We start from the raw sequence: 22,488 nt of genomic DNA, 5'->3' as shown, positions 1-22,488 counted from the left end.
TCGGGGCATCCAACTTCGGTTGCATTCCATATTCAACTCAACTCTTGTCTTACTTAATTTGGCTTATGCCGGACAGAGGAGTGCGCTTATGCGTTGATCTTGGCGACTTACTTTCATTTTGGCTTACCCCCACTTGTATTATGCGAACATCCAACTACGGGTAAGTGCCTTTCACAACTTAACTCTTATCAACATGAGTTTCCCCATTGCGTTGATAGTGGAGTTGTTATTCTCAATTTTTTTTTAGAAATTGATTGCAATGTCATGAACGCAATTCTCTGGGATCGCTGCCACCCCCAAACTTAGAGGTTGACAGCATTCTCACCGCAAAGCTAAAAAAAAAAATCAACAAGAAAGCGGTAACAAATGTTTGAGCGAAAGTTTGCACAAAATAAAACTTAAAACTTTCAAAATTTGAAGAGGCTATTAAAAGTAAGGTGAGCCTTGCAATGTTGCAATGTTTAGTTAGCGGATGCGGTGAATTATACGTACCATCATAGATGCATCGCAAAGGAACACAATCGGACAAGGAAAATTTCAAAAGGATAATGCATAAAAGATAACAAGAAAAGAACCTTAGGCGGAATAATGCATGCGACCATGCGTTGGAATTCATGCGATCGAAGCCATGCGTTGAAGGATGGAGGGAATTCTTCCGTTATAACTGCGCACCGAGGAGAATTATTGCTAATTATTGCTGCACTTACAAGGAGCAAACGCACCACAACCAAGGAAGCAACCGCATATCCAAAATAACAATAAAAATAAACTAAACTAAGAAAGCAAGGTAAAGATAGAGTAGAAGACGTCCCTTGATAAATTAGAGTGATGTCACCGCAAAGAGTCTCCCATGCAGGAGATTGCTCTCAACTGCTTAGGTCAAGGGGCTTGCCCTGACCATTGGAGCTTCCGGAAATTGATGGGCGTATGCGGCCATCATGTGCTTAGAACTACCTTCAGCTCATGTGACTGATTGCCCTTCTATCTTGGGGTCAATATTGGCTTTGGCGCAACACCTACACTTCAATATTGTTTGCAACTTGGTCACACAAGCTACAATACTCCCAAGGTAAAAAGGTTGCCTGCAAAAACACAAAACTCAACAAATAACTAGCTGCCAAGTCTCCCGACAATGGCGCCAAAAACTTGGTGACGAAAATTAGCCGCCAAAAACTTGATGACTATAATTATGTGGGACGCATTATGTGATGCACGTCTTAGGTTGTGCGTTGGCTCTCATGCGTCGGTGGTCATGTGTTGGACCATGCAATATGCGATTACGAATGTATGCGATGACCATGCGTTCCTGTCACAAGTTTTTTTGCGTTCGCGCCGAGTATAACACGAACACAAGTTTCTTGGGTGATCCGAGGTCAAACTCAGGGACTTGTAGCTAAATATATGCGGTGATGTGTTTGCGGCGGATAAATAAAAGAACGATGAGGGGGTTATAAGCTAAGCACTACTCCTACTTCTAACTAATAGACAAAGTAGTGGAAGTATGAATGAGAGGTAGAGACACAACAACTGTTAACACGTAATAAAATGCATGGAAAAATAGATAAAATATGAGGACGCCTTCATCGCAACCTTAAGCTTGACCGTAAGGATAACCCCAGCCAACGCAAAGCTATGCGATCATGCTACACATACTTGTGCCTATTTCTAGGACGCATGCGATGTATATGTGACGATGTCGAGAGGCCTTATTTCTAAGTCTCTATTCCTGCTCATGTGCTCCCACACATAAACAAGATGACCGCATACCACCATATCCTACTTCTGGACGCATGCAATATCCTATCCGTAGGGTGCATACACTGTGTAATAGCAAACGAAGCTTATCTCTAAGTTCCTCATTTTTACTTATGCGTTCCAATCCACTCTCTCGAGTCTTAGATTTGGTTTTTAGATTACTCTCCCAAGTATGCCTAAATGATGAATGATGCGCTCATAAGACAAGGTAATTGCATAAATCTGGCTAACGTAAGATTATTCCTATCTCCAGTGAACACTTGCTTACATTGCTTAATGCGACTACTACTTACCCTCCCGGGCGGTTAGTTGTTGCTGATTTTACTCATAGACAAGCATTGTGTCCACCTATAAACAGACGTTGCTACAGCTTCACACTAAGCAAATAAGGTTTTCTCACAACACTCACGCAACGCACACCTCCCGGTGGTTTGCTACATGCTTCATATTCCTATGCCGCATGATAAGTATGCGATACTCTAGCAATCTTACTCAATGATGCAATGAATGTTAAGGATGCTAAGTGAATGAAGATGGAGATGAAGTCGAAGGAAAATATAGAAATGCATTGATCACAAAATGTATTAATTTCTTAAGCCAAAATGTAATACAATACAATATAAGGAAAGATGAGAAAATGAAAGGACCAGTTGGAAACAATGTCTTGCTTCCAGCAGATGTGTGTTAAGGCTGCCGGTGGTGTCATGGATGGGCAGTGGAGCAGACTCTCTCGAGCTCTAACTCCGGCGAGGCTCCGGTCATCACTTAGAATGGATGAAGAAGATAAAGAACTCTCAAGCTTTCCTCTCACGTTTTTTTCTGGATCACAAGGATCCACCCGAAGGTAGAAACTTGGATAAAATGAAATTTTGCTCAACGGCTTTTATTTATAGAGCTTGATAGCCAACAACATTAATGGACCTGCTCTGAATCTAACACTCACGGCGTGATGGTCCTTTTCTGAATCTCCGCTGCTAACGGCGTGGTAGGTGAAATGTCAACATCATCTTTTGATACTCCCGAGATATGCATTCATGTTGCATTCACCAACCTTGCGATCATCCTTCTATCATGGTTATTCTTCTGTAGCCGTAACACTCATGCGATCAACGCATGCGACCAGTGGCCGACACCCCCATGCGATGAACACATACGATCGCCGCATGTGATCGTCTAGACGATAGCCTGGCTCATTGAATGTGATAAACCTTGTGATCACCTATCTTCAGTGCATGCGGTTGAATCCCGCGATAGCTACAAAAATAAACAATTGGACGAAAAATAATGCATAATAGTGGGTTAACTGAGATTCTTATTGCCGTCGATGCAAACTCACTTTCTCATGAATTCCTAACATAATCGCCACATATTCTGCTTAACAACCCTCATAATTCTAAATAAAAGGCTTATAATAATGTACATTTCTGCCCGTCATCATAAAGCTATCTATGTTTTTCTTTCTTATTCGATAAGCATTGTTAAATCCTCGATATGTAAATATTCGTTACCCGATGAGTTTCTGCTCGTTATCTTCTTTCCTCGATGAATTTCTGTACTTTTCTCGATGGAACTCGAAGAGTATTAATCTTTACTTGATCCTACTCGATGAGTATTAATCTTTACACGAAACAACTCGATGAGAGAAATTCTTGACTCGATGCTACTCCATGAGATAAATTTGTAACTAGATGCAACTCGATACTCTAAAAACGTTGTGATTTGATTACAAGATCGTTTTTTGTTGATTTTCAGAGAAACAGATGAAGATTGAAGAAAAAAGATAAAGAGAAGAAGAAGGAATACGCAGAGTTACGTGCTTCGACCAATAAGCTTACGTCCATGGAAAGATTCTCTTTCTTTCTCACTTGAAGATTGCTTATAGCAATGGTTGTTTACAGGAAAATAGAAAGTACGATGATTTTCTCCTATTTTCTTTGTTCTGATTAGTGGTATTTATAACACATACTATCTGATCATTACAAGATAAAGTTTATTATGTAAACTAAATTAGTTGAAATGGTATTTGAGTCACTGTTTTTACACCATCAACATTAGTTTATCCAATATCGAAAGTAGAAAACTGGAGAAAAAAGGTGATCGATAAGAGAGAAAGAGAAACAAGAAGGGAGAAGCTAGAGATTAGAAGGGAGTAGTGAGTAACTAAAAGCTAGAAGCATTGAAGTGAGAGAGAGAGAGAGGAGAGATAGAGAAGTTAGAAGTAAGAAGTGAGAAGGAGAGAGGCCTACACACGTGTTTCATTGGTCATCTCGGTAATTTTACCCAATGCTGATATAAGTAGAAGGTAAAATTATTTACATTTTCAGAAGTTGGATCACATTTCATTTGAGTCTCTCAAAGAGGTCAACCGTACAAAAATCCCAAAGTTAACTTCTTCAGACGTCTGTATCCTCCTTGTTCCCTAATTTTCCATCATTCTCACATTTGTCCCTTCAATCAAGCATCAATCTTGGTCTATCTTTAAGATTTTCCACCTTTGTTTTTGAGCCTATCCTCATATCTTCTATCTGTTTTATGCATTATTCTCTTTTTTCATTTGAGATCTCCACGATTCTAGCAAACTTTGGCGATTATCAACCATTTGAGCTTCTTCATTTATCTTCTCGATCATGCTTCTTAGTTTGAATTCGGGGCAACTCCATCGACAATCATCCATATTTTCAAGTATAGTATTTCCTATTGTTCCTAACATGATAAAATTTCTCATTCTTTCTTTTCTTTTTCTCCAAATTTCATTTTATTTTCATATATCAATCTGCCCTTAATCCCCATTTCTCAACTTAGGGCTTTATTTTCAAAATTCTGTTTGATAAAAGAACCATAGTGAATTGGTTCTAAGAACCCTTATGGAAATACAAACTCCTAGATCTCAACTGCTAAAATCCCAAATAAGGATTATCTCAACTTCTAAGATAGGCTAGATTACAAATTACTTATATGATCAAACAAACCAAGGATTGGGAAAAGCTTGTGGCTCCCATCAATCATTGATCTTCGAATTACTTCACAAACAAGATTGATCAAGTCAAGCTTGAATGATTCTAAGCATGCAACCTAAACTACATAAAATTGAAAAAAAAAAAGAAAAAGAAAAAACAACAACTTAGCTATTGGTTAAAAGAAAGCTCAAAGGTTTTTTTTTCGTTACTACAAAGCTGTGCTACTTGACATTCGATAGTCTTGACACTTTTAAAAACATTTAGTGGTCCATTGTCAAAATTATGGATAGATTATGGATAGTCGAAAAATCTCGCATTGTAAAACAAATTCACAATGCACCAACAAAGGATAGATAATTGGATGAAGTTTGTCAATAAATAGACTACTGCAAATTTCATGATGAAAATCGTTAATTTAAAAAAAGTGTAATTTTACATTTTTATACCATCAATTTGATATAAATATTGGACATTTCTTTGGTTAAATAGTTTGTTGGAAATGGCAGGGCCCTCAGAACGACGAACTGTAAACCGTCAAGGTACACTGTCAAGCGAAGAGTAAAACCTACAAAACAGAAACTCGTTATAGGCTGAGTCACGGAGCTCGCTCTCTTTAAGACGTTTCGCGGCTCTGCCCAAGTGTGCAAGCAGGTCTGAAAATTGTCCTATCGTCCCTAAGATAAAACAGCCAAATGAAAATCGATCGGAAATGCACCGTTACCGATCAGAAGGTACACACTTTCTAAACTCACTGCACGGAAAGCTAAGATGGAGAAGGAGACGAAATTGAAGTGGGAATTTAGAAAATGAATTCTGTGTATCACGAACTGCTGAAGGCCTCGCCTTTTATAGGTCTTCAGCATCGAAACGAACCGTTTTAAAATTAATTAACGGACTGTTTTAAAAATAATCAATGAACCGTTTTAAAAATAATCAATGGACAATTTTTTAAAAAATAATCTATGGACCGTTTTAAAATTAAATTTGCACCCAACATAGTTAATAAATTAAAAGTATAGAGTCGTGACGAAGGAACAACTCCCATGTACATGTCCGAAGGAGTATGCTCGCTTGGCTTGAAGAAACGGAAAAGATCATCGATATTGAAATTTAATTTACTTCTATCATTGTATTGAATTAATTTTGTTTATTTTAGATTGTAGAAAAATAGTTGCTCATATCCAACGACAATCAAGAGGATTATTTGTAGAACCAGTGAACACATGTGCACACAAAAAGAAGGATGAACAACTAGTGAATCCACAATGACCAACATTCGTAAGACTTTTATTTGATTGTGATCTACTAATGTGCACACTCTACTCTTGAAATTGGTTGAAAGTGGCTTTATAAGTTATTCTTTGTTTCATAATGGGGGAAGAGAGTTTGGAAAAGTTATCTTTGCGACTTTATTGTGATTTATTGATATGCATATTTTACACTTGAAAATATGTTGTCTTTTAATTAAGATGTAAATTATATACTTGAACTTAATTGAAAATGTGTTTTTCTTTGTTTTAAGAATTGGGAAAGGGGTGACTTCCTTGTGACTTTATCGTGATCTTTTGAGATGCAAAATATGCGTTTGAACTTTATCAAAACCATCAGGTATTTTACTTTGTTTCGAGTATTTTTTTTTTTTTTTGGGTATAGAATGTTATCTTTGTGACTTTGTTAGGATTTATTGAGATGGATTTTACTTGATGTGGGAAGTAGGAGATTATTATATTTTGCATACTTGTTGTCAAGAGCACATTGATGAAGCTGAGGTTGAAATAATAACTTTGAGAGGTATGTAATTGATGATGCCTTGAGTAAAGTTATTGGCCTTACTCATAAATATGTGAGAGGAGTTGTGTTTGGTGTTACTTGTTCAAAATTATCTCACTTGTGTCAATAAGATAATAGGTGCTCAGAAAAAAAAAATTTGAAGATAGATGAAATGAAGGAAATGAAATCAATAATGTCATGTCTTTAAAAGAAACATAGATAATTTTTTTTAAAATTATTTTCTTAATCTTTGTGCTTTTACTTCCTAGTGTAATTGAACTAATGTTTCATCTCACATTATTATAGGTCGAAGTGAGCGAAGAATTTTCAAATACAACGATAAGTTTACCGAAGCCAACAAATATTCATTCAAACTCGTCCTCTTCATTTTCCATGACAAGTTTTACCTAATTAGCCAACGAATATTCATTCAACTTATCCTATATTTTCTCTATCCATGACTTTATTTTGTATGTGATGAATAATATTGTCAATTCCATTTCATTATTATTCAATTCAAATATGTTACAATTCAAATATCAAATTAGGTGCAAGTTACTAGATTAGTATGTGGCTCGTGAGAGATAGTTGCATAAAGATGGTGATCTTCCAATGACTCGACTGCTCTTATTCATCACATTCCTATTGGACCACTTACAATTGAGTCTTGGTTGATGTATTAAAGTGGCGACCCAAATGTATATTTGGGCCTACATCTGAAATGACTTGTATTGAAGAAGCTATGAGCAATACAGTTGCATGACCATCTAACAAAGTGACCATTGGTATTGTTACAAAATCGACAAGTAAAGAACATAGAAAAAGTAAAAGAATAGAGAAGATCTATACATAGATTTACGTGGTTCACTAATCGTGTGTTAGCTACGTCCACAAGATAGAGGAAAAACAATTTTATTAGAGAGAATGTTACAATATATAGAATAAACGATGCTTATAGAGTTAGAGAGTTTACACTACTCTAAACCCTAGAATAATAATCGTAAATAACAATAAATAATTAAATGTCCATTTTAGTAAGAACCTCGTACTAGGTTTTTCGAAGGGTCAGATAATAGATCATTCCAGCAAGTATATTGTTTTCTAGGTCTATATACTTAATAAAGGCATACAAATTCAAGATTATATTGGACACACTTGATCATTGATAGAGATAAGGTTTGATAAAAAAAAATAGTTTAGAAATAACCATGCTCGAAATTTTGATTATTCTTCACTAATCCAGCAACTGATAAAGGGTTATCGTGTGCCTGATTTTTGTCTATTAAAGGGAAAAGGAAGGATGAAATTATGGGAAAGCAAGAATGCCTAAAGCGAAGATGGTGAAGAAAATGAATGTGAAGAATAAGCGATAAAGGGTTGATGAAATCAAAAGAAAAGAGAAGAAATCATGGGAAATGAGAGAAGAAATCGTAGTAAATGGAAGTAAATGTGAAGAATGGTGAAGAAACCGTTCGATTGGATTGTGAGATCATGGATGAGAAAAAGATGAATGATTCGGGTTGGACGCGGGGTCGAGTTGTGGATCGCGATGAATTTGGATTGCACGTGGGTCGAATTGTCTTTTATTTCGAGTCGGGGTTGATTCGTGAGTGGGTCTGCTAATGGTTTTTTTTTACCTTTTACATGGCTCCCAGAAAGATTTTGCCATTTTTGTAATTTCTTTTAGACTTTACTATATTTATAATTATTTTGGCTCAGTTCGCTATACTTAAAACCAGTCCTAAAATGTTTCCTATCATAATTATTTTAAATCTATTAGCTAATAGTCGACAAAAACGATTAAAAGTAAGCATTATTAAAAATTCGATAAAAATATAAAATACTGGAATTTAATAACCAAATGAAAATTAACTTAAAAGTGATATTTTTTTAGATGTCTAATAAAATTAAATTTAAAATTTAAAGATAAAAATATAATTAATAAATAATAATATTTTGAAATCTATAAACCAAATAAAAATTAAATTGAGACTAAATTTAAATTTTAATAAAAGTACCAACACTAATATTATAGCCTCTAAACTTAAAGATTAAACTTTCAAAATTCCTGTTTGTTTTCCAAATTCCAATGAAGAAGCGTCAGACTCCATTAAAGGCTATTCTCTTCATGCACGAAATGTTCCTCAGCTTGCACTCTTTACAATAAACACTCTACAAACACTCAAACAACATTCGAAGAATCGAGCTCTTCAGCCATGGATTCCAACAATAACAACAACATGGTACAATCAAACATTACAAACTCCTTATTTTCCCCTAACTTTTTACTCTCTTTTCTTTCTCTCCACATTGCATTCTATTGATTCAATGTTCAAAAGAACCTTAATTTCATCGATTCATCTTTCTATTACTGTCTCATATGGTGAAAAATCTCTGTTGGGGGTTGAAAATTTATCTCTGATTTAAAGTTCATTTGATTTTCAGGTTGAAATTTGTGACATTTGTGGCCATGTTGGGTATGTTGAGGTACTTGTAACATGCTCCCTTTGCAAATTAGCTTGTGAGCACATGTAATTTTTCACTCATCAAACCTATTTCTTATTTTTTTAATTTAGTTCCTCAATTTTAGTATATTTAACAATTTAGTCCTTGTACTTTAAAGCTATTAGCAGTACTTTAGTCTCGGCAGAGTAAAATGTTGTTGAATTTAATGAAATTTCTTAAACTAATTAGAGGGCTTTTGTGGCTAGGAGAGTGAAGTTGTTTAGTCGGATGAGTTGTTCAATTTAATCACTCAACTTTAGTATCTATAACAATTTAGTCCTTGTACCTTAAAAGTAGTAGTGGTTTAGTCTCGATGGAGTATAATGTTGCTGAATTTAATGAAATTTCTTATATATAGGTATATCCATAAACTAATTAGAGGGTGCACGTTTGGGATAAGGAGTGAAGTTGCTAAGTTTAAAGAGTTGTTTATAAGTAATGAAATCGATATTTTTTAGTCGTGGATTCACATACTCCTTGAGCTAAATAACGACTCTAGTCTTCCAAGTACTCCTACTCCTTGAGTCAAACATGTCTTTAGGGACACAAATATGCTTATAGACTACAAAAATTAAATTGTTACACAATAAAAATTGAAGTTACAAATTTAAAAATATATGGACTTCATTATTACGTAGTTGAAAGTATGTAGACTAAATTGTTACATGACTAAAGTTCAGGGACTGGATTCTTACTTTCATGAAAGATCGTTTATAATGTGTTATCTCTCTCTACCAGTTATTGCATGAGTGTTTATTTAAAGAATGTCCCGGAACGTTGGGTTTGTGAGTCATGTGCTTGTGTATTGAGGGAGACCAATTTTTCAGACATGGTTTATGAGGATATGGCCCCATTGGATTGTGAGCCAAACATCATAATTCTGGATGAATTTGAGGAAACAGATACAAAAAGAACAAACGTTGCTTCTGTACTTGAACAACAGCATCATCCAGCATCAATTGAATCACAAGGTTTTTCTTCCTTTCCTTCTTTTCAAGCATGTCTTTGAGAATTCTGTTACACTGCAAGAATCGATATATTATTCGATGTCTTCAAGTCTTTTATAACGACGAAATATGTACTTTTGTTGTTAATACTTGTGGCGAATACCAATTTCATTGAGTAGAAGTATCTCCTGGAAAAATATTATGATGATGATTGTACATTAGCAACATGTTCTACCACATGGCAGCAGAAAAAAAAGGTGAAAAGTTTTATATCATTGTTGACAAAATATCACTACAATTGAAAATATGTTTAGTAACAACCCGTTGGTTGTTGGTAATGAACTATAAAACGTTGCCATTAAATTTTATATGTTGGTAAAGCCAGTGACCATAGTTAGCTTTGTCACAAAAGCAAGTGGTGATATGAAATAATCACTTAAACGATGGATGATGTCGAGCACTTTTAAGTCTTGTGCCAAACTGGATTCTTTGCTTTAGTTAGTACATATAATCTGTCACTAAGTCGGATTTGGACGACATTGTTTTTAAAGCGATGTGAAGGTGTAGCATAAAACATTGAAAGCATGTTGTGTCACGAACTTGAGAACGATATAGTTTCTTCTATAGTTCATTTTAACTTGAGAATGATGTGGTTTTTTCTATTGTATTTTAGCATTTCTTTAGGACTTTGTTGGGGTACAGAGTTTTTTCCATGAAGTCCCTTTTATTGTTTTCATTTCCATCGAGAATTTTGAGTTTGAGCTTGTTGGAAGTGTTGTTAGCTTCAGGGCTTTTCTTCCTTGTCGGAGTTTGATTTCTTCCTCGTTGGAGGGCATCAATGACATTGCGATTCTCATACATTTTTTGGTAAAATATCTCCTCTTGCATATAGCATATTCTTTGGATTTCAAAAATTGTTGATGAAAGAGTTGTTTTGAGTATATTTTAGCATTTCTTAAGGATATTTGTTGGAACTCAGAGCTTTTTCTTTTCTTTTCTTATTTTCTTTTTGTTTCCATTGAGATTTTCTTTGGAGTTTGCGCTTGCTGAAAGTTCCTTTAGCTTTAGGGCTTTTCTTCCTTGTCAAAGTTCGTTTTCTTCCTGGTCGGAGAGGATAAAAGAGGTTGGGATTCTTACACATTTTATTAAAATATCTCCCTTTGAGTATTACTTGGATTTCAAAAATTGTTGATGAAAGTGTTTGTTTGAGTGTATTTCAGCATTTCCTTTGGATATTTGTTGGAATTCAGAGTTATTTTTTTTTTTCATTCTTGTTTTCTTGTTTTTTTTCCATCATGCTTTATCGGAGTTTGTGCTCGTTGGGAGTTGTATTAGCTTCAAGCCTTTTTTTAATGAAAGATAGATGGAATGTAAGCTAACCCAAGCAAATGATATAATGCTCCTGACAAAGGTAGTAACAATGATAATAACAGAAAAGAAACGAGAATAGACACAAGAAAATGCAGTGTAACCACACCTATGTCTGGGAGGCTTTTAGCCTGAATGAAAGAGTTTCACTAGTGATGATAAGCGTTTACAGAGTAACAAATAGCTAATAGTTACACTATCTAGTTTTACATACAGCTAACTACTAGTGGGCAAGTTAGATTCCCCCTAACTATAATGCTTTTTGTAGATGAGTCTATAGATTCTGGCTCCCTCTAATCTGATATCGTCTTGCATAAAATTCACCACTCTTTTCACCATCTAGTTGAAACCACTCAACTAGTTCTTCATAAAAATTGAATGAATCCGAACAAGGTTACTCATGCAATGTAGCAACTTAGACAGATCAATGTCTTCAATATCGAAGCACACCACGACCACCTTTTTACCATCAAAACTTTTCTTTTAAAAGTCAAAAGTGGCTTACCCTAACCATCAACAAACAAGAGAAATATATCAAACCCAAAGGAAAAAAACCCCACATTCATAAGGAAAGAATGCAATGGCCAAAAAAAGGCAAGTAGACTCAACCAAAACTTGCAACAAATAAGGAAAAAGTATTCACCAATCATACCGGTACATGAAGCCAAAGACAAAATAAACAACAAGAGGGATAAAAGAAAATATAAATGCTAACAGTAACAATAAGCTCCCTCTTCGGCAAAAGATTTTCTTTTATCGGCAAACCAAACAACAATCAACACCAAACAAAAACCAACCAATACTTAAAAGAAGCTAACAAAATCAACCAACAACTAAACAATCAGCCAACCACCAAACCAACAACCCACAAACAGCCAATAAACACTCTATCCCTTTTGCTAGTAAGAAAATAAGTCAGAGCTCGGAGCAGGAGGCTGAGATGTAGAGGCACCGTCAATATGAGGCAACGACATGCTCAAAAAATGGACAAGGGCATCAATCTCAGACCTTCGATAAGTCAATTCCTGAATAACAATACTCAAAGTACGAGATTCAGCTGATAGAATATGAAAAATGCGCATGCCAAGCTCAGTATGAATCAACAATCCACCCTTAGGGACTTGAAGATCCTCAGGGAGAGAAATGTCAGTAGCTTTAGGATGGATATTATGAACCTTGGAAGCATGGGCACTTCATTTTGGATGAAGTATCAGTATCAGACACGTGTCCGACACCGACACACTTCCTTAGACACGTGTCAAACACGTAATTTTACGTGTCTCTCTCTCTCTTTTAATTAATCAGACATGCCAGATTTGGACACACTGAGGGACACGTTTTGATTTTTTGTTTTCACTTGGTTGAAATAAGCCCAAACCCATTTTATTATTTTAGTATGAAAAGAAATTGTAGCTACTCGAGAAACTAAAAAATTATACCCTACAGAAGTGCTACAATCAGAACAACCTGTCAGCATCCCCCATATAGTAGACCTACCTCCTGTTTTTTCTTCCACTGATAAGTCTCCTCATTGTACCTCAACTGATAGTCTTTTTCTCAGTGGAACTAGAGATGTCTACAGGGCGAGGCGAGGTCGGGGATGCCATTCCCTATCCCCATTCCCACTCCCTATTTCATTCTCCATCCCTGTGAAATTTTCCATGAGGATCGGGGTGGGGATTCCTTGCGGGGAATTTGCAGGGACCAGGTTCGAATTTTTCTCCGTTACCTTTTTTGTTTTTTGTAAAAAACCAATTAATTTAAATCACTAATGTGAGCAAATTTTAATTAAATAATTAACTTCATCACTAAATTGTTTATTATGGTTAGTTTTACATGAAAATTTGAATTTAAAGATAAATTACTCAAATTTTGGCCTAAAAAAACTAATTAATTTTTTTTAGTAGAAAGAAATAAACATAAATCAAATTATTCACATATATAATCTAAATTTAAATATTCAATTTAAACATATACATTATTTTTCCCAATAAATAATCAAATTTGAAATTTAAATGTAATATTTATATAATAATAATAATAACATAGCCTTAGATAACTATACTAAATAAATAAGTAGAAGCTAATCGAGGCGGGGACGGGGAATGGGGTAGGGGTAGGGTGGGGGCGGGGACGACTGTCCCTATTTAGCTCACGAGGAATTTTTTCCCCATCCCCTCCCTTGTTCCCCGCCTAATAGGGGAATCCCTGCGAGGCCCCGTCCTCGTGAGGAAATTGGACATCTCTAAGTGGAACCCTCTTATGCTTTGGCCTCTTGCTCTTCCATGACACCCAACCTTTTACTCACTGGTTCATCCAACCAACCTCCTCTAGAAGCTTTGACCCAGCCTCCCATTGTCACATTGACCTACCAAACCTCTCCGCAATTTCAAAATACTCACCCAAGAAGCTTATCATTAATCACAAGCAAACTAGTTTCATCTTAGGCACAAAACATTTTACAACCATAAAGTGTAAGGTTATATTTTTTTTAACCATCCACTGATGAATTTAGTATAGGCTCTGGGGGAGGGGGGAGGTCGAGCCCCCCTTCAACTTTATGCTATATATATTATATTTATATTTATATAATTGACATAATATTAATGTCATTAGCTATTCTAGTGGTAAATCTGTCTTTTAGTCCCCTTTGAACCCAAGTTCAAGTTCCACTCCTTACATTTGTTTTTTAGATTATTCTTACTAAATTATAAAACCCCCTGTCAACAAAATTTTTGGATTTGCCACTCAACTCATCCATTCAATTTTCTATAATATATGGTATCTTAAAAGTATTCTTATGTTTAATATGTATGGTTAATTTATCTTGAAGTATTATCACATATATTATTTTTTAAAAAAATAAAAAAAATATAATGTGTCCCATATGTAATGTATCATGTGCTACATTTCTAGAAATGGGCGTGTCGCCACGTTGTATCGTGTTGTGTCAGGTGTCCGTGTCCGTGCTTCTTAGTTATGAACAATGTCAGACACATAAGAATCCTAAAAGATCTTATAGTTAAGATTAAGAACCTTGGGCTAAGGATTAGGAGCATCACTTAGACCAAGATAGTAAGACATTGAGATAACAAAATACAAGGCAGTAAACGTGGAAAATAGAAAGAAAACTTGATAACAAACGAGTCAACATGGCAAAGTAGTTGATTGTACACAAACGCACCAAAATTAAAGGTAAACAGAGTCCCAATCTCATAAAGAAAGCTTGTAAGAGTAGGTGAAAGACTAGAACCATGTGTCGAGAGACACACCAATTGGCAATGCCAACCCTGAAAACAACATACTTCACACTAAGAGCTGCAATAGATAACTGACCAAACTGAGACCAAATAGTTCTCGTGCCTCTAGTGAGTTCAGAAACAAGAACTTAAGTAGAGGGATGAGGCCTAAGAAGCACGGACACGGACATGCGACTCAACACGATAAGACACGGTGACTCACCTATTTCTAGAAATGTAGGACACGACACGTTGGGGACACACGCGCGCGCGCGCGCACACACACACATATACATATATTTAAAAAATAATTTATGTAATAATACTTCAAGATAAATTAATTATATATATTAAACATAACAATACTTTTAAGATATCATATAATATAGAAAATTGAATGGATGAGTTTAGTGGTGGATCCAGAAATTTTGTTGACAAGGGGCTTTATAATTCAGTAAAAATAATTTGAAAAAACAAATGTAAAGATAGAATTTGAACCTAGGTCCAAAGGGAAGCTAAAAGATAAATTTACCACTAGGCTAGCTAATAATATTGAGACTATAACAGTTATATATATAAGTTGAGGGAGGGCTTGAGCCCTCCGGGCCTATACTAAATCTGCTGGTGGATGAGTTAACACTTTATGGCTGTATAATGCTTGGTGCCTGAGATGAAATTAGTTTGCGTGTGATTAATGATAAGCTTCTTGGGTGAGTATTTTGAAATGGCGGAAAGGTTTGGTAGGTCAAATGTGATAATGGGAGGTTGGTCAAAGGTTCTAGAGGAGGTTAGTTAGATGAACCAGTGGGTAAAGGACTGGGTGTCGTGGAGGAGCAAAAGGCCAAAGAACAAGAGGTTCCCACTGGGAAAAAGACTTTATCAGTTGAGGTAAAATGAGGAGGCTTATTAGTAAAATAAAAAACATAGGTAGGTCTGCTATATGGGGGATGCTAACAGGTGGTTATAATCGTAGCACTTCTATAAGGTAAAATTTTTTAGTTTCTCGAGTAGTTATAATTACTTTTAATACTAAAATAATAAAGTGGGTTTGGGCTTCTTTCAACGAAGTGAAAATAAAAAAGTCGGAATGTGTTCCTCAACATGTTTGAGTGTATCTTGGCGTGTCTGACTAATCAAAAAAGAAAAAAAAGACACAAAATTGCGTGTCTGACACGTGTCCAACGCGTGTCTGACATGTGTCCAATGCGTGTCAGTGTTGGACATGTGTTTGACACTGACACTTCATTCAAAATGACGTGTTCGTGCTCCTTAGGATGAGGCTCACCAATAGGAGAGGACTCATCATTTCCAAGATAAAGGTTGATAATTGTAGGAGAAATTGAGAAGCAAACTCCACGAATATGAACTTTCTGATTGTCAGGCTATTTAGACCATTAAACTTCGCAGGAAGATTGACAATACTTTCTCATCAGCTGAGGATAGAGAGATCGAAGCCCCACAACTATTTTTAGCAAATCTGCTTGTTGAATAAGGTCCATGATCTCTAAGCAGAAGATAGTTTGATCGGACAAAACTTTTTCATTGGCAATGCAACGTTGAACCGCATACTTCCACTTTTGAACATTGTCCTCACAATGAAAGGACACACCATTAGAGGAATAGAAGGTACATTCCGAGTAATCTTGCACCGACCAACCTTGGTGCACTGTTTGTCTTTGACAATGGCAATGTCATCTTCAGAACTTGGTGAGGCTCCTACAATTATCAACACTTATCTTATGCCTACAATTAGTCCTCTACCTTGGCAAGACTCATCCCTCTACTGAAGTTCTTGTTTTTGAACTCACTAGAGGCACAAGGACTATTTGGCCTCAGTCTGGTCAGTTGTCTGTTGCAACTCTCAGTGTGAAGTATGTTGTTCTTTTTAGGATTGGCATTGCCAACTAGTGTCTCTCAACACATGGTTCTAGTCTTTCACCTACTTTTGCAAGCCTTATTTATCAGATTGGAACTTTGTCTACCTTTAATTTTGGTGTGTGTGTGTAGAATTAGTTGCTTTGCCATGTTGACTCGTTTGCTATCAAGCTTCCTATCTGTTTTTCGCGATTATTATCTTGTATTTTCTTATCTTAACGTCTTACTATTCTTGGTTCGGGTGATGATTCTAGTCCTGAGCCCAAGGTTCTTAATCTCAGCTACAAGATCTTTCAAGGTTCTCATGTGCTTGACATTGTTCATAACATTCGTTCTCTTAAAGCTACTGACATTCCTCTCCCTAAGGATTTTAATGTCTCTAAGGGTGGATTGTCGATTTTTATTGAGTTTGGTACGCACATTTTTCGTATTCTATCAACTGAGTCTCGTACTTTGAGTATTGTTGTTCGGGAATTAACTGATCGAAGTTATGAGATTGATGCCCTTGTCCATCTGTTGAGCCTGTCGTTGCCTCGTATTGACGGTGCCTTTACATCTCAGCTCTCTGCTCCGAGCTCTGACTTATTTTCTTTTTGGCAACAGGGAGCAAGTGTTGATTGGCTATTTATGGGTTGTTGGTTTGGTGAATGGCTGTTTGTTTTGTTGCTGGTTGGTTTTGTTAGCTTCTTTCAATGTTGGTTGGTTTTGGTTTGGCATTGGTTGTTGGTTGGTTTTTCGATAAAAGAAAATCTTTTGCCAAAGGGGGAGCTTGTTATTACTGTTGGCATTTATATTTTCTTTTAACTCTCTTGTTGTTTATTTGTCTCTGACTTCATGTATCTATATGATTGCTGAATATTCTTTCCTTATTTGTTGCAAGTTTTGGTTGGGTCTGCTTGCCTTTTTTAGCCACTACATTATTTTCTTGTGTATGTGGGATTTTTTCCTTTTGGGGCTTCATATATTTCTCTTGTTTGCTGGTGGTTAGGGTAAGTCGCTTTTGAGTTTTAAAAGAAAAGTTTTGATGGTAAAAAAGGTAGCCATGGTGTGTTTCAATATTGAAGACATTCATCTGTCTAAGTTGCTACAGTGCGTCAGTAACCTTGTTTGAATTCATTTAGTTGATGTGAAGAACTAATTGAGTGATAATTCAACGAGACGACGAAAAGAGTAGTGAAGTATATGCAAGGGGGGGGCTAGAATTTGTAGACTCTTCTAACAGGCTCGCTAGAAATTAGCTGTGTAAAACTTGATAGTGTAAGTATAGGTTATTTGTTACTTGGTAACCGCTTATCTTAACTAGTGAAACTATTTGCATCCAAGCTGAAAGGCTCCCAGACGTAGGTGTGGTTACAACGAACTGGATTATCGTTTTCCTGTGTCTATTCTTGTTTCTTTTCAGTGATTATTGTTACTACATTTTTCTGGAGCATTATATTGTTTGCTTGGCTTAGCTTGTGTTCCATCTATTTTTCACATGCCAGAGATTGGTTTCTTCCTCGTTAGAGAGGATTAAAGAGGTTAGGATTTTTACCATTTTTTGGTAAAATATCTTTTGCATGTTCGGGTTTAAAAATTGTTGATGGAAGTGTTCTTTTGAGCCTATTTGATATAATGTAGGGTTTTGTAAGGCAAATATTAGTAATGTCTTATTTGCGTTGTTGTTTTTTCCTTTTTTTTTCCCGTTTAAGATGAGATGCTAGGCATTTCAAGCTATTGCAAAAGATTTGTTAAAAGAATGTTTTGTTATATCTCTTTGGGTGTGTTTGTTATACTCTTGAAGTTTACTTGACATTTGTTATTCATATAACTACCCAACTCGGAATAGATGTTCATGTTTGTTATCTCGGACGGATTTTTCAAAGTTAATCACGTATTGAATTGGCAATGAATAATGGTTCATCTTACAACATGTAGTATGTTTGCCTTTGTTGGAATGTCTTGAATTTGTTATCTGGTGCTTCGAGTGACCAAGTATAGAGTCTCGCAATACATAAATCCTCTAACTTTTCTGGTGCCTGACTGCCTCTACATCTATATCATCTAATATTTTTTTGTAATAATAAAACTTCTCTCTCCCTCTGCCCCTAGACGCAGCTAATACATTGTTAGTGAACCACATAAATCTCTCCGTTGATCTTTATTGTTTACACTTTCACATTTTCTTTGCTTGTCAATTTCATTTTCGTCACAACAAGCTTATAGTTTCCTATCCAATTTTTGTTTTCTCAATTGATATTGTGACGAAGAAGGTAATTTATACACATATTATGCATCGTTCTTGATGTAATTGTTCTCAGGTAATCACGATGATTTTGTATACCCGAATACGACTAATGATATGACGAGAGCAGAGCGACGAGTACGTGGTGCTTCACGGGGAGTTCGCTTAAATAAGACTACTGCCACCATGGGAAGAATAAAAGTTACATGGACTCCAACACAAGGCAAACCAATTGGAGACATGGCAAGTCTGTTTAATGGAGAAATAGGAGTATTGGTGAGAAAATTCATCCCTTTAAAATATGAGAAGCAGAAAGACATTCCAAATGAACTTTATGATATTTTAACAGAACAATTGTTGGTAAGGTGTATTTTCTTTTGTCCATGTTTATTAATTATAATATGATACTAACCGTTATTATTATTTATTTTGTTATAAAAGAATCAATTTGATGTTGACATCTCTCAACCACATATTAAGAGATACATCTACTACGAAATTGGTAATCGATTTAAGGATTACAGATGGACTTTATATAAACACTACCAGAAATATGCTGATCCAGTTGAGGCCCGTCGAAATCCGTATAAGTATACTACTACTGATGATTGGAATATTTTGTGCGATAGATGGGAGTCTTCTTCATGGAAGGTAAATAAGAATTGAGGTTTAATTCTATCAAACATATTTCTACTAGAATTTCTAACGATACATTTCAATGTAGGAAAAATCTGCTAGAAATAAAGTGAGTCGAAGTAAAATTCGATTTAATCATTGTGGTGGATCAAAATCATTCCTATCTCGTCGGGTTGATAAGGCATGATGAACATAAATTTTATTGATAGTATAATTTTTGTTATATTTTTAATTAATCTTAAATAAAATATTGAATTAGGGAAAGGAAGATGGCACATACATAAGCCTCATCGAGGTTTTCTATGAAACACATTGTTCTGCTTCAAAGGGCTGGGTAGACCAAGCAGCAAAAGAAGCATATGTAAGCATTCTTTTAATGTTTTAATAGAAAATAAGGAAAGTACCTTTTTGGTCTCCTGGTTTTATGGTCCAGTTTTTATTTGGTCTTTAAGTTCCAAATATTACACTTTTAGTCTTTAAGTTTCAAATATTACACTTTTAGTCTTTAAGCTTTAAGTTTTGTCTCGTTTTAGTCCCTAGATTTAAACTTGTTACAATTTCACTCTTGATATTTGAGATTTGTTTCAACTTGGTCTTTAGGTTTCACTGAATATTGACAGTTAATCTTTGGTGTTTATGTGTATTAATTAATTTAATTTATAATTTTTTTAAAATTAACTAATAAGCATTATCATAAAAGATGGAAAATGAGTTTTAGTGAAAGATTGAGGTTAAATGTGAAAATTTTGAAATTTAGAGACCATATTGAAACAAAACTAAAATCTTAAGGGTGAAACTATAACATTTTGAAATTGAACTCAAAATTTATGGACTAAAAGTGTAACATTTTGAAACTTAGGGACCAAATAGAAACTAAAACCAAAATCTAGTGACAAAAAAATGTTTTCCCTAGAAAATATTAGTTCTTACTTCTGCAAATTTCAATGTTTTATAAATTTGTTGTGTTGTGTAAGTAGGAAAATATGTTGATGTTAAGGAAAGTTGAAAAACATAAGACTGATGAAGAAATTATAGTTATGGTTCTTGGAAAGAGGTCATCATACATGAACGGATTCGGATATGGACCAAAACCACCACGAAGGAAAGAAGCATCGTCTTAAACACAAGAGTATGTCGAATCTCTTGAGACTTGTCTCACAAGGACCAAAGAATTATTAGCGGATCAACGTCAAGGGTATGAAAGAAAGTTTAACCAAATCAATGAAATTCTGAAGAAGTTTAGTGAAGGAAGGGATGTCAAGGACTGAAAAATTATTGCAGGATCAACACCAAGAGCAAGGGTATGAAAGAAAGTTTAGCCAAGTCAATACAATACTTAGTAAGGTAAAATTGGTCATTTTGTGATAATCATGTATGTTTGTAAATGTTGTTTATGATTCTGACTAGGGGTGGGGTGAGAGTTTTGAGATGATTATGGGTTGTGATTTTTAACTATGGTTGTAAAGACTTTGTTATGTTTGAGATTCTTACCCATAATCAACTTATGATTTAAGATTATAATAGGCCTCGTTTCGTAACTTTTTGATATCTGATTTTTAAAAATTAAGCTATTTCTTTTTAATGTCTTACCATAATTTTCATCTTTCTTTGAGTAAAAAAAGTTGAATTCTTACCTAAATTCTAAAAACAAAACAAGTTTTTAAAGTTATCTATTTTAGTTTTCAAAATTTGACTTGGTTTTTTAAACCATTGATAAAGAGTAGATAATGTAAAGCAAGAAATTTAGAGGTGGAATGAGTATTTAGAGGTTTATTTTTAAAACTAAAAATTAAATGGTTATCAAACAAAATTTTAGTTGTCAAGATTTTGCATACGTGCGAGTTTGTGATTTTGGCTTATGCTGGGGTTAGGGGAGTGATTTGGTTGGAGTTTTTTAGATAATTATGAGTTCCACAAGGATGCTAAATCTTAATAATCGTTTGGATGTTAGATTTGAGTGGTTGCATGCCTCCTAATAATCATAAAGTAAAGTTATGATACTTTTGTTTGTCTCATACCATCTAACTGTAAAAAACTGTTAGCTATATATACATTGTGACGATCAATGTCGTGCAAGCGTACACATCAAATTATAATATAGTTAAAATAATCTTGGTCGAGTATCGTTTTTAGGTATTTAATTTGATGATCTTTTAGCTATTCAGAGATCGTTCTAATTTTAAGGTATCGACTAGGATGTAAGTAAAGTAAACTAATCCTAAGAAAGCATTAATCATAAAAGTGATTAAGTATGAACATTTTTTTCACAAAGAGATGCTTGAGGGTATAAATTTCATTAATGGATCTTCTAAACTCAATTGCTTTGATTCTTGAACCAATTAATACAAACACCTAGATCTAGAAGTCTTTTATCTGGATTGCCTCTCTTGAAGTAAATCTTTTCTTTTATTTAATTACTAATTACTAATATCTTGAAACTAGACAATTAAGCAAACAATAAAACCCTTAATCAACAATCTCTATCATTTTTTTTTATTATATCAGTATGTCCAATCAATAGTTTAGCATGCATGATCTAATATAAAACCCTCTTGTTACAGCAAGATAGTAAACCATAAAATCATTCAATTCAATTGCTTATCAACAATCAAAGCAAGAAGAATAGTCATGCCGAAAAGTGTTAATATCAATTGGAATTCAAGATCCACAAAAGTATTTAGCAATAATCTATAAAATTCATCTAGTAGATTAAGATAACATAACTTTCATAGCTAGAATGCAAAAATACAAAGAAGAAAAAAAGACACGAAAGGGAAAGAGAGGTGTTATCCGGCATTTCGGTATTGTCTTAGAGGTTGAATCGACCCTCCAACATTCTTCGATTGACTCCAGCGCCAAAGAACCTTCGAAATATGCTCAAAACTCTCTCTCTGCCTTCAAAAGCCCAAGACTCGATGCTCAAAATGGCTAGAAACCCAAAGATTTCATAACCAAAACTTTCCAAAAATATGGTGGCATCACGACACTATAAGGCAGTGTTACGACGCTGTCGATAAACAAAGCCTCCTTGCAAATCTCATTCTTTTGGCTCAACTCTCAAAACCCACTAGCAAAGAACATTAAATCTTACCGTATCAAGCAATAACAGCTCTAAATTAAAGGCAAACAAAACACTTTTAAAGTGCTTTTCAGTGACCCTGAATAATTTATCTTAACCAAGGGAGGAAGGAGGAAATTAGGAATCTAAAACA

The 22,488-nt window shown here is 35.0% G+C and overlaps 1 protein-coding gene across 1 annotated transcript; it reads left to right on the top strand.

Moving 5' to 3' along the window:
* Positions 1-8,557: 8,557 nt before the first annotated feature.
* On the top strand, positions 8,558-20,818 carry LOC120083572 (uncharacterized). The gene is made up of 8 exons (XM_090316229.1): positions 8,558-8,725; positions 8,928-8,969; positions 9,726-9,958; positions 18,717-19,000; positions 19,082-19,291; positions 19,365-19,457; positions 19,536-19,637; positions 20,254-20,818. Exons 2-8 carry the CDS (start codon positions 8,953-8,955, stop codon positions 20,395-20,397), a joined length of 1,083 nt encoding a protein of 360 aa, XP_090172355.1. The 5' UTR covers positions 8,558-8,725; positions 8,928-8,952; the 3' UTR covers positions 20,398-20,818.
* Positions 20,819-22,488: the final 1,670 nt, after the last annotated feature.

Source organism: Benincasa hispida, chromosome 8 (assembly GCF_027475165.1).
Source record: "Benincasa hispida cultivar pf3 chromosome 8, pf3_genome.v1.1, whole genome shotgun sequence".
NCBI lineage: Eukaryota > Viridiplantae > Streptophyta > Magnoliopsida > Cucurbitales > Cucurbitaceae > Benincasa > Benincasa hispida.
The sequence above is the reverse complement of the archived record's forward strand: the minus strand, read 5'-3'. Positions and strand labels throughout refer to the sequence as shown.